Source organism: Leguminivora glycinivorella, chromosome Z (genome assembly GCF_023078275.1).
Source record: "Leguminivora glycinivorella isolate SPB_JAAS2020 chromosome Z, LegGlyc_1.1, whole genome shotgun sequence".
In the NCBI taxonomy this organism is placed as follows: Eukaryota; Metazoa; Arthropoda; class Insecta; order Lepidoptera; family Tortricidae; genus Leguminivora; species Leguminivora glycinivorella.
This window is the reverse complement of record NC_062998.1, coordinates 54,173,764-54,187,530: the sequence shown is the minus strand read 5'-3', so window position 1 is coordinate 54,187,530 and position 13,767 is coordinate 54,173,764. Positions and strand designations below refer to the sequence as shown.

Below are 13,767 nucleotides of genomic sequence, written 5' to 3'. Positions count from 1 at the left end.
TTTGTTCTTTTCTTGTGTACATGTACGTACGTGTTTGTGAGCGTCATGAATAAATGTCTTTTATCTATCTTTATCTTATCTTACCATTACAATACAGAATAATCATTTTATACTCATATAAGGAAAAATGCACTAAACTAACGCTAACTAAAAATTAAAATAAACAAGCCAGGATAATCAATGAATCATACACAATCGCAAGAGATTTAGGTGCAAGAGAAAAAGGCAATCTCCTTACTGTTTCTTATTTGTTGCCTGGAGAATAAAAGCTAACAGAAAATAAAAAAAACGTAATTTACTACAATTTAGGGGTATTTTACTTTTTTTGAGCAAATTTGTAGCTAATTTTAATGAATGTATGTATCATGCGAATGACCCGCCCCTACTCTTGACGTCGGTGTGTATACGTACCCAAGTCACAGTGCGATATAAAATGGAAGTCGCCCCTTTGTTTGTACTTGCCTGTCATATTTTAGATGTAAAAGGCATGACACAAACAACAACAAATATATTTTATTCCGACGCAAAAACGATAGGGTGTTATAAGTTTGACGTGTCTGTGTATCGGTCTGTGGCATCGTAGCTCCCGAACGGATGAACCGATTTAGATTTAGTTTTTTTTTTCTTTGATATCTGAGTTAGTCGGGAGTGTTCTTAGCCATGTTTCATGAAAATCGGTCCACTATGTCGGAGGTTTTTCCAAAATTTTAATTTTGTGGTTAGGTACCACTAATTTATGTCAAGGTGTACTCACCCGGGCCGCAGCACTGCCTTGCACACGGCGCAGCGGAAGCAGGCGCGGTGCAGTTGCAGCCCGTCTGCAGTCACGCGCTCGGCCGCGAACACGCGCCGAGACTACTCACCACTCTCCCCGCTGTACCGCTGCACTCAGTCAACCGTCTTGCACACGGCACTACACGCCACTGTCTGTGACACTCACCCGGGCCGCAGCACTGCCTTGCACACGGCGCAGCGGAAGCAGGCGCGGTGCAGTTGCAGCCCGTCTGCAGTCACGCGCTCGGCCGCGAACACGCGCCGAGACTACTCACCACTCTCCCCGCTGTACCGCTGCACTCAGTCAACCGTCTTGCACACGGCACTACACGCCACTGTCTGTGACACTCACCCGGGCCGCAGCACTGCCTTGCACACGGCGCAGCGGAAGCAGGCGCGGTGCAGTTGCAGCCCGTCTGCAGTCACGCGCTCGGCCGCGAACACGCGCCGAGACTACTCACCACTCTCCCCGCTGTACCGCTGTACTCAGTCAACCGTCTTGCACACGGCACTACACGCCACTGTCTGTGACACTCACCCGGGCCGCAGCACCGCCTTGCACACGGCGCAGCGGAAGCAGGCGCGGTGCAGTTGCAGCCCGTCTGTAGTCACGCGCTCGGCCGCGAACACGCGCCGAGACTACTCACCACTCTCCCCGCTGTACCGCTGTACTCAGTCAACCGTCTTGCACACGGCACTACACGCCACTGTCTGTGACACTCACCCGGGCCGCAGCACTGCCTTGCACACGGCGCAGCGGAAGCAGGCGCGGTGCAGTTGCAGCCCGTCTGCAGTCACGCGCTCGGCCGCGAACACGCGCCGAGACTACTCACCACTCTCCCCGCTATACCGCTGCACTCAGTCAACCGTCTTGCACACGGCACTACACGCCACTGTCTGTGACACTCACCCGGGCCGCAGCACTGCCTTGCACACGGCGCAGCGGAAGCAGGCGCGGTGCAGTTGCAGCCCGTCTGCAGTCACGCGCTCGGCCGCGAACACGCGCCGAGACTACTCACCACTCTCCCCGCTATACCGCTGCACTCAGTCAACCGTCTTGCACACGGCACTACACGCCACTGTCTGTGACACTCACCCGGGCCGCAGCACTGCCTTGCACACGGCGCAGCGGAAGCAGGCGCGGTGCAGTTGCAGCCCGTCTGCAGTCACGCGCTCGGCCGCGAACACGCGCCGAGACTACTCACCACTCTCCCCGCTATACCGCTGCACTCAGTCAACCGTCTTGCACACGGCACTACACGCCACTGTCTGTGACACTCACCCGGGCCGCAGCACTGCCTTGCACACGGCGCAGCGGAAGCAGGCGCGGTGCAGTTGCAGCCCGTCTGCAGTCACGCGCTCGGCCGCGAACACGCGCCGAGACTACTCACCACTCTCCCCGCTATACCGCTGCACTCAGTCAACCGTCTTGCACACGGCACTACACGCCACTGTCTGTGACACTCACCCGGGCCGCAGCACTGCCTTGCACACGGCGCAGCGGAAGCAGGCGCGGTGCAGTTGCAGCCCGTCTGCAGTCACGAGCTCGGCCGCGAACACGCGCCGAGACTACTCACCACTCTCCCCGCTGTACCGCTGTACTCAGTCAACCGTCTTGCACACGGCACTACACGCCACTGTCTGTGACACTCACCCGGGCCGCAGCACTGCCTTGCACACGGCGCAGCGGAAGCAGGCGCGGTGCAGTTGCAGCCCGTCTGCAGTCACGCGCTCGGCCGCGAACACGCGCGTGCCGCACGCCGCGCACTGCACGCCCGCGGACGACGGCCCGCGCCAACTTTTCTTCTGCACAACAATCAACGATGATTTACATAGGATTTACAATCTTCATACTAAGAATCGTACCTCAATTTTTTAGCGCCACCTATTAAATACTATCATAACTACACTGATGATGTCTACAAGTTCATACAGCACAGATGTAGTGCGAAAAGATTTGCCTTCGTATTGTTACGGAAACGTACGATCGAGTCATGCTATTTCAGTCAGTCTCAGCTCAGTACAAGGTGTACTGAGCTGAGACTGAACTAGCATGACAAATACGAAGAAACCCTTTTCAGACTACATCTGTAAATGTGTATTGACGTGATATCATAATATTAAAATAAAGAAACATGTCATTTGTTCTTATAAAAATAAATATGCAAAAATTTTTGGGGAAAATATGATTTTGGCCACTTCCAGGGTGCGAAACAGCTCCGTCTAGTTTTAAGCCTAGAAGGCCCATACATTTCAGGGGTGCGCTTTTTTGTATGGGCTTTGTCTGTCCCAGTATTATGTCGTCCTTGATAACAATCAATCAAAACTTATTTGCAGACTAGCCTTTGCCCACGGCTTCGCTCCAGTTCAATTTACTAACTTCACCCCCCAGAGAGATAGGAGATAAAAAAGAGGAAAAGAGTAGCCTATGTCACTCTCCATCTCTTCAACTATCTGCACTTAAAAAATCACGTCAATTCGTCGCTCCGTTTTGACGTGAAAGACGGATAAACAAGCAGTGACATACACTATCCCATTTATAATACTACTAACTTCTGCCCGCAGCTTCACTCGCGTTCAATTTGAATATTGCAGAATGCTCCATACAAATTTCCACCCCCCCTTTTAGAGAAGTGGGGAGGTTAGAAAGAGCCAAAAAGTAGCCTATCTTTCTCTCCATCTCTTCAACTATCTCCACTTAATAAATCACGTCAATTCGTCGCTCCGTTTTGCCGTGAAAGACGGACAAACAAACAGACATACACTGTCCCATTCATAATATTATATAATATGGATAAAACACAGTACAATGCATGCAAACATAATTGTCTCGAACATTACATCACCGGTAATGTTTGTAAATAGTTATTTGTTTTACAAGGGGGCAAAGTTGTTGATTCCGCACGTGTCAAGCGGGTATTAATAACCGGGCAAGCTAAAGATTCCAATATTAGCACTCTCCACGCTCGCGGTTTAGAATGTTGAATCTAGAAAGTTTCAAGACTTTCAAGGCACATAGCTTAAACATATTTTGTCACAGAGTGTAACGCATAATAGGCGAGACGACTAAAAAAACTAATTAGTCCGTCAGTTAGATTATCAAAGAATTTTTTCTCGTAAACGAAAAATGACGATGGTACAGTGCGTTAAAGTTTAAAGTTTCGCGTGACGTCACGCCTAAAGTTGCCGTCAATAGACTTTGTGAACAATGTAAACAAACCTCGTAGTCAAAATATCTTTAATTTCCATTTTAACTCATCAGATACTGGCAAAATCCATGTATTATTTAATCAATTAATATGATTTAAAATAATAAAATTGTGCTAGAATATTGATATTTTGTATAATGGTTTGTTTACATTGTTGACAATTGTATTTTTTCATTAATTAGAGAAAGCGAAAAATATGTGTTCAGTATTTTTGGACGATCTAACTGACGGACTAAACAGAATGCTATTTTTTTATGTAGTCGTTATCCCTATTGCTCATCTCACTAATACGAGGAAAATATTAACTGTAAAGCATCAAACTAATTCAAATTCGTATTTTTTTAACATGAATGCTTCCAATCCAAATCATCATTTAAACGTCAATTTTACCAGCAAGCTTCGCGAATCAAGTTAAAAATTGTATGAAATTACTTTGCACTCTTGTGGATAAATTGCAACTTTGGCATTTGTTTTTGAAGTAAGTATCAAGAAAGCCACCAATTGGTGTGGTGAAAATATATTTTTATAAAGGTGATCTTACCTCTTCTTTGGGTTGTATTTTGGCATCTGGTTCTTCCTTTTTAACAAATTTGGTAGCTAAGTTGGCAACCTAGAAAAAATGGTTTAAATCAATTATTATAATTTTTATAAACTTAACTATTTACATAATTATTTGTATACTAATCTACTCATTTTACTATGTGAAGCTCTTAAAGGTATAAACCTAAATAACATTTATTTCTTAAAAATGGAACGTTATTTACATTAAAAATTGAGAGGTAGAATTTCAATGTTCCGCGTTAGATGTCGCGCGTTGTTCACTCTGGCCTTTAAAGGTTCACTACCCCTGTATCTGTCAAATTTGACGGCTCCGGTTGGTTTACATTTTTTAAGTGCCTAAAAGCATAGAGGAATAAGTAAGGGAAGAGTTGTATTATCAGTACCACTACTCGATACTAGGTGGCAACTGTGACTCGTCTGCCAAAAATGTAATATTAGAACAGTTTACAACTTATATTACAAGCAGAAGGAATTGAAAACAGAATACTGATTAATACTATTGTAATATTAGCTAAAAACTGTTGAGCATTAGACTTTTCGTTTACGCTAGTTGACGCGTGATTGTCGCTAGATGTCACTTAACTATGCCTATACAAATAACCCGCATTTACGGATGTATGGAATTACAACTCTTCCTCTTCTCTATGCTAAAAGTACAAATTATAGACACAGTTAGTAAATTAGTTACCTTCTTAGTGCCGTGGTCGGGGCGGCCAGAATCTTTGAGTTTCTGGTCTAACTTTTGCAGAGTCTCGTCTATCTCACCCCACTTCTCTTCATTGTCACCCTCCTTCAGACGTTTCTGGCGGCCTAAGAACTGCGAAAAAAAAAGATATTTGTATTTTTTACAATTTTCATAAAAGAGCCAACTAACTATGGAACAACTAACAATCAGTCTTATGACAGTTAGAAAGTGCAAAGTGACAGGGCCAAAGAATTGACCGTCCAGCGGACTGATGTACACATCTCATTCAAAAATATGTCCCATAACACCTTAGTCCGGTGTAATAATTTTATTTATGAGACAATTTTTTTGATACATATTTTTGCTCTTGACTGGACAATAGCTATCTTTGTATGGATCGCTTCCAAAACTTACAACAGAGAGGCAATCCCGACTGCGGATTAAATCTACCAAACACAACCACCGATAAAATAAGTGGAATGTAAGGTATCTTTGTAGTCTATGACTCTCTTTCCGCACAGGCTCTACCAGATCCTTTTTTGAAGTGAAACTTGTAATGCAACTTCCAACTGACAGCGCGTTAAACGTTTAAGGGGCTGACAACACCCAACTGCGCAAAACTGATGTTACTTGCGCAGTTTTTTAAGACAAACTATTAGTTTTAGTAAGGCAAGTAAATTATATGTTATTATTCATTATATTTCAACGAACATAGCCGTACTCGATACACGATTTAAGGTGGCTCGCTTTCCATACAAAAAACATCTACCATTTATTTAGTCACCGCACACTAAAACTAAATAAAAATATGCGCATACATCTACTATACATTATCCATCGTCGCAGTATTGAACGAAATACATTGTTTCATACAGAAATCATGGACAAATCCATGTGAATTTTTTATTAATTTTACGAAAATGTGCGTGCCAAATTTTGTGTACAGACACAGAGCCGTCATATTTCGCGCATTTTTAGTTGACATTGTCATCCGTGACACTTGGCTCTTGACAAGTAATTATTTAAAGATATTGGCTGGATATTGGTTTACTTAACTCAAGCAGACTCAGAAATAATGACGCATTTTGTCAATAAAGATACATATCGTGTATTTCGACACTGCTAATGTAAATCGAAATGGCGTCTCGGTCAAACGCATTGACTATGAAGCAGAAGATCTCGAGTTCCATTCCGGAGTCTTTTTTAATCATTTGAACTTTTTTTGGATTTATTAAGTTTTTTTTATACTTTTTAATAGAATAAATATTCTATTAAAAAAGACTCTTACTATATTTCTTTCCTATTTTTTATTTTCATACAAAAATACAATACAATCTTTATTGTGCCTTTGTTGATAAAATAAAATATTACACGTCAGGTCAGGTACATAGGTCATAGTGTGGGCATAGTATTAGTAATGTGCTGACTTCCTTACATTTACTGAGCTAGTTGACCTATGTTATTGTTGTGTGAATGTTTTTCTTCAACAACTAAATAGTTATATATATGAATATGTATGTAGGTATGTGGGTAGCTTTTGCATATTGTAATTTTTCCTCAGTCACCCGTTGAGCTCAGAGACCACGAACGCTGTAGTGTTCGAAACGTCGGGATGAATTGTAAATTCATTATACACGATTTAATCCGTTTTCATAGTTTTTATTTCATGAGTAACTATCGCGGTAACTGAAGACAATATTAACTAAATGGTTACAAATAATAATAATTATTATATTGATGATAATTATTATCATCAATATAATCTGGTCCAGGCAGGCAATTATGGTCGCGCGATAAATGATAAAACATCTGGCCGTCCCTATAATCGCACTTACTAATAGTGCGACAGGGACGGCCTGATATTTTATCGTCTATCGCGCGACCATGCTACCCGTGCTGTACTAGCTTTTGCCCGCGGCTTCGCTTGCGTCAGAAAGAGACAAAAGTAGCATATGTCACTCTCCATCCCTTCAACTATCTCCACTTAAAAAACATGTCAATCCGTCGCTTCGTTTGGCCGTGAAAGACGGACAAACAAACAGATACACACCCATTCTTATTTGTAATTTTAGTATGGATTTGACATTATTATTTATATTTAAATAATTATATACGTATAGCCTAATTTCGTCGGAAACAGCGTGTTATGTAATGGCGTCGTTGGTCAACAGTCGCCTGTCACGCCGTGAAACTGCGTTCGAATCCCGGGATTCTATAAACTTTTTGTATTTTTTTTGGATATAAATTTCGTATTTTTTATTGACCGAGCAAGAATGGAGAGCCGAAGGTATCAATTTTATCTTAGAGAACATATTGATTTTTTTATTGTCATTTTGATTTTCTAATTATTAAGTTGAGATATAAAACACAACTTTTAATACCCTCGCTAAATATAATATATTCTCGAAATTACTCCTTATAGATAAAAAAAGTCCACTTGAGTTTTTAAAGCACTACAATACTCAGTTAACTATTGCATTTTCATTTACTAATTTAAGATTTCAAAAGCGATTTGAATACCCTTGCTTCATCGAAAATAAACAATTAGAAAAAAAAATCATTCGAATCGTACTTTAGAAACTAAAATTTATTAGGATAATTATGTTAGAAATTCTGAGTTCGACGAACCCAATAATTATTACCATGTAAGAGAATAGGTTTTTAATATTTTTTGTGGAAAACGCTCAGTACATATACATTTATGTATAAATAATAAAACAAAAAATAGTGCCTCATAGTGTTGTGTTCCTGCCGGTGAGTAAGGCTGCCAGAGCTCAACGAGGGTGCGGGGTGCTGACGACGGGAGGACTTACGGAACTAATTTGTTCCGTCTATTGTCCTTTGAGTCGTCGGCAACCCAAACCCTCCTTTGAACTTGTACACTCCTTTTTGCTGTGCACACACAGAAAAGGGGAGTGTACAAGTTTCTAATGGGGCGGCAACGCGCATGCGACACTCTTTGAGTTGCAGGCGTCCATAGGTTACGGTGACCGCTTTCCATCAGGCGGACCGTATGCTTGTTTGCCACCGACGTAGTATTTTAACGAAATCGGCTCGATAGAAAAAAAATGCAAAGATTGGTCTCGAGTTCGTCATTAAACGGTTCTACGTCGTTCAATTATTCACTTAGTTGTCTTTAATTAAAATTACAATAACAAAAATATACATATCTAAAACACTGACGAAACATATTGCACAAATAATGCATCTTTCTATTTTATTTTAATATTTTTCAGTACTTTACGTACCTAGCCGCTCTGTTTTAGTGGTATCGCGCTCTCACTTACTCCCATGCGAATAGACAGTGTACGGTAGCGTCAAGGCCATTGGGTGTTGTCTGCGTCTTAACGCTCAAAATTGACAACTCGACTTATGAAAAACAACACATGAACACATTACGAAGTTTCACTTCGGAGGGACTCCACTTATTAAAATTACCTGTTCTCGGTCCCACTTCGGCACGCGTTCGGCTGCCCTCGGCTCCGGCCGGCCGAGTTTGTTCTCCAGTATCTTGCGCTCTATCTCACGAACATTCCAGTCGTCTCGCTCTATCTTGCCGACGGATCTAAAAAGAAACTTTTTTCTTAACATCACAGAGAAGTGTTACATGCGCGTTGCCGACGCTTTAGAAACACACAAAATGAGAATAAATATACTTATATACAGTGTTTAAACTTAGATAGGAATAAAATTGATTGGAAGAAAAAAGGAAAAAAAAATTTTTTTATTAATTTTGAAAGTTTGTCGTCTAAGACAGTTTTAGCAAAGTCACGTCAACTGTTCGACGCTGCTCGTCTGCGTTTCTCCTTTTCTCTCCCCCTCCTATAGTAAGTAACCAATCCTTACGTGATGAGGTCCTTGGGCTTGGACGCTTTAGGCGCCGTGCCAGACAACTCGGCTGCTAGACCCTCTCCGCCTAAAGCCATGCAGTTCCTCTCCACTTGGACCCTCCTATAGCAAGTAGCCAAACCTCACCTCATCAAGTCCTAAAGCTTAGACAGCAGACGAGCCCACCCGCGCTCCGCACATAGCCAATTCTCAACTCATTAGGTGCTTAGGCCGATAGTCCACTATCGAATGTTTGTCATTGAAATATGATCATAGGCAACATGCCGTCCTTTTTCTTCACGTTGGAGAAAAAGGGAGGCATACAGACCTACCCACTCCCTCACCTCATGAGGTCCTTGGGCTTGGATGCCTTAGGCGCGGCCACAGGCGCCGTGCCAGACAACTCGGCCGCTAGCCTAGCCACCCGCGCTCCGCTGCCCGCCGTGCGGCCGCCACCGCCCACGATGCGACCCTCCTCCTAGAGAAATAAGCGAGGTTAGCTCCGATGGTGGCTAAGTTGGCAGTAGATATATTATAGGGATTTTTGTGACATTGCAGTGACAGGTTGTCAGCCTGCATCACAATTTAACCCATATCCCACAGTCGACTGCAACACCCACGGGCGAAAGGGGGTGGTGAAATTCTTAACTCGTAACCACAAGACCTGCCGTAAAGGCTTCATCAAATGACGATTTAGAGGGGAAAATCTACTGCCAATAAAAAATAAATGTTAGTACAACAACAGTGAATCAAAACATATGTACAACACAAAAAAACGGAATTCGTAACACAGTGCCTGTTAGAAGAGAATATAAGTAATAAATAAGACATGACATTTCATAGTTATTTGATATTTGCAGTATGAAACTTCGTTGAAAACTTGAAACACTATTTAAGTATAGGATTGTCATTTGTAATAAAATATGTAATGTAATTATTTATTACTTTTACAGATGAAAGTGAAATCATGCATCGAAATAAAAATTAACCAATAGAGACCATTAACGTTTAGAACACTTAGGGAGTATACGTGTTATAAAGAACAGTATCAGCATGGTCGCATGATATAGCTTATCACGTAGGCGCGTCTTTTTCGTACTTACAATCTTGTAAAAACGAGACCTTTAATCAGTTAACTAAGTTACTTCGGGTATTTTCATTGTATCGCGTGTTATGGGACAGCCGTTTGGGGCAACACTGCTGGCGGTTTTAGAACTGGTGTAGCCTTTAAATACGTTTGATCGCCTCAATTATTATACTATTTATACTATACTCCGTCTAAGCTAACTCACCGCCTGGATTTACATTACGAAATTACTAGTTTTGAAAGTGTCGTCAAATCCACAATATCAAAGCTACACATACAGTGAGCTGCAAAGTTGCATGAATTCATTGATAAATTCGCCATGCACTTGTGCAGCTGATAGTACATTAATTTCACACACAAATTTCGTAACGTTATTTTCGGTTAAACACATTCAGTCCCGCAAGTCGTCTCTAATATGTCTGGCGCTGCAGGTCCGAGCGTGTTAAGCTTCTATTCGTCATCACGTCTATCAAACCACGTCAAAGAGTTAGCTTACACTTTAAGTTCTCGAGTTTTGTACATACCTATATTTAAAGTCACTACTGGTCGAAACGCGATTTACCTGGTAGTACAGATGTAGTGCGAAAAGGGTTTCTTTCTTACTTTTACGGAAGCGTTGGTGTTTGTCATGCTAGTTCATTCAATGTCAGTAATAGTTTGTACTGAGACTGACTGAAATAACATTTTTTTAAATTACAAATGGGCTTACTCTTGACCACGGACTAGCCAAAGGCAGAGACGTGGCCTACGATGGAGTGAGCTCGCCCAGAAGATGCCTGTTCACCCTTGATTTGAAGGTTGCCGGGTTATGTGAGCTCGGAAATATAGCCACCGGCAAAGAATTCCACTCCTTGGCAGTGCGTACATGACACGACACGTTCGTACGTTTCCGTAACAATACGAAGGCAAATCTTTTCGCGCTACATCTGCAGTGACTTTAAATATAGTTAGGTCAGTGGTTCACTCCGTTAGTAGTCATGCCACACGTCTCACGTAATGTTGCAGTTGCTTCTCCAGCGTCTTGACGCGGTCGTCGAAGTGCGGCGCGCTCGCCCGGTACTGCTGCAGCCCGTAGTCGTTCTCCAGGTCCGCCCCCGCGAACTCCAGCTTAGGCTCCGCCGCTAACATCTGCAGACTCTTCTCGAAGCGTTGCTTCATTATAACGCGCGCTGCTTTCCTTCTACCACAATTCTTCTTCTTCTCAGCTCGCTTTTGCATCATGTCTGACACGCGTTGCATACGGAAAGCTTGCATTTCTGATGACTTTTTGATATAATCTTCGTTTTCACTCTCTTTAGGTTTTCCGTGTATCAAATCGTGTACTCTTTGCCTTCTCGCGGCCATTTCGTAATCTCCTATAGACTCCAATTTCAAACGCTCTGGGTTATAGACCTGTTTTCCTTCAATTATGTTAGCCATGCGTTGACATCGGAGTACCATCTCAGGAGTAGTTATAGAACTAGAGCGTTTAGTTCTAGCTTCTGGGCTTGGTGTGTTCCTCCTAGAGCGTCCTTCGAATATCTGTGCTATACGTTTAGTGTTCTTAAGAGTTTCCGGTGAATCTATAGAGTTGGATCTCTGCTTTAAACTTCTAGAAGCATCTGTTGAATACGATCGCGTGAACTTCTTAGTTTCAACTTTGGGTGTATCTATCGACGCTGATTTTACAAACCTTTCTTGTCGTAGTTTAGCTAATTTGGGTTTCTCTTTAAAGTCATTAACTAGAGTAACATCTGTTTCTAAATCGGATAAATCTACAACTTTGACTGTGGAGGCGTCTAAGCCTTTAAGTCTACGCGGTGGTTTGACGGGTTTTTTGTCTTCTTTAAAATAGTTAGCCACATTTTGATCTCTAACTTTAGTATTAGTGTTTCCGAGTAGTTTTTGAAGGGTTTCCCTGACTAGTGTTGGGTCTGGGGAGTCCTCAAGGTCGAGTAGGGCTAGTATTTGCTCTTGGAGGTCTCTCTGCTTGTTCTGTTGTAGTTGAAGGTCGTCGTGGTGGTCGAGCAGGCGAGCGAGGTCGTCCAGGCGCAGACGGGCGAGCTGCGCGCGCAGCGCGTCGGCGTCGGCGGGGTCGCGGGTACTTACTTGCGGGGTGCGGAGCGCGCGCCGCTTGCGCCGGCACGACGAGTGGGACTTGTCCGCCTCCGCTGCGTCTGCAACAAAACCAGCGCCAAGGTAAAACATCAACAATAGATACTACTTTATGTTTGTCTTCAAATCTAACGAACCTACATAAATTCAACTCTGACCCCTCCGAAGAAAATGGGTTGAAATAGTTTGAATTATATTGAGAAATAGGTAAATTGAATATGAAATCTTTGTTTTACTTACTCGAGTACACAGATATGGCGTCGTTCGCTGTTCGCGCGTGTTTCTCGTTCTGCTGGCTGATTTTGATCTGTAAATATAATTAATGTTAGCTATATGTAAAGAACTTGTTTACAAAAATTGTCTCATCAATTACCTATAGGAATGAACTCTTGTGTCATATGTAGACCTCATCTGTCCATACCTCGTGTAGACCTCATCTGTCCATACCTCGTGTAGACCTCATCTGTCCATACCTCGTGTAAAATCGCTGTCAATACAAATTGTTAACAATGTAAACAAACCAATATATAAAATATCAATATTTTAGCACAATTTTATTATTTTAAAGGTTGAGGATGTCATAATATATACTTTCTCTCAAAGCAATAGGTAACTTTCGAGGAGGATGTATGACCGGACGCGCACTATCATGTAGCCTTATCCTGTACTCTCCAGGAAGACAGCCTATTCCTTCAAATATATCGGCGTAATCAGTTAAAATGTTGTGCTGGTTACCGGTTTCTATAGACATTATGCGCTTCACTAAATTTAATTCTTCACTAGCATCGCGACCTAACACGGGGGGAGAATCAACGTCAACAACAATAAATTTCAATATATAGTTATTGCCCTTATAGTATGTTTTTAGATAGCACTTTCCAACTACTTTGATACCGTCATTCGAATAACTATTTAATCTCATAGAAGTTTTCGTTAATTGCTGCAGTGACATATTGATATTTTTCAATTTGTTTAAAGGTAAAACATTTACACCGGCACCGGTATCAATATTAAATGTAATTGTATTATCATTAATACCTAGTGCCACAGACCAATCAGTATCCGACTTAATGTTATTATGTATGTTTACCTGATCACTGGAGGCTCCCTCCACAGCATACACAAACCTGCACATCTTCGCATAATGATTGTAACCATTACAACTATCACAACGCACACCATACGCGGGACACTTATTATATGCATGATTACCGCCACATTTCGAACACACTTGATACGATCGCGAATGATGAGCCGAGTCGTTACTAGGCCCAGGCCTAGGAGCCCTGTCCGCCTGCACGGGGACTGCAGGAGCGCGACGACCTCGTCCGCGAGCGCGCCGGCGGCGCCCGCGCGGCTCCCACGAGCCGGGGGCGGCGGCTGCGGCTGCGGGGGGCGCGTCTCTTACCGCACGAGCTCCACAACGACAATGCGAACTATTTACCCAGTTTACAGTCTCCTCTACGTCTTCATTTTGTGTTTTGGTACCACAATTAGGGCTTAATTCATGTACATGATGGGTCTCCGAT

The 13,767-nt window shown here is 42.7% G+C and overlaps 1 protein-coding gene across 3 annotated transcripts in view; it reads right to left on the bottom strand.

Annotated features, from left to right (window-relative positions):
• Positions 1–2,279: 2,279 nt before the first annotated feature.
• LOC125240661 (F-actin-monooxygenase Mical) overlaps positions 2,280–13,767 on the bottom strand; it is an 85,011-nt gene continuing 73,523 nt past the window's right edge. For 2 of the 3 annotated variants that reach the window (XM_048148664.1, XM_048148663.1), the window contains exons 13-19: positions 12,479–12,545; positions 11,138–12,300; positions 9,402–9,535; positions 8,668–8,794; positions 5,233–5,361; positions 4,525–4,593; positions 2,280–2,580 (exon numbers count right to left, since the gene is read on the bottom strand). In XM_048148664.1, coding sequence (XP_048004621.1) covers positions 2,425–2,580; positions 4,525–4,593; positions 5,233–5,361; positions 8,668–8,794; positions 9,402–9,535; positions 11,138–12,300; positions 12,479–12,545 — 1,845 coding nt within the window. In that variant the 3' untranslated portion in view covers positions 2,280–2,424. The remainder of the gene's footprint in view (positions 2,581–4,524; positions 4,594–5,232; positions 5,362–8,667; positions 8,795–9,401; positions 9,536–11,137; positions 12,301–12,478; positions 12,546–13,767) is intronic. The other variant, XM_048148665.1, reaches the window with a different exon arrangement.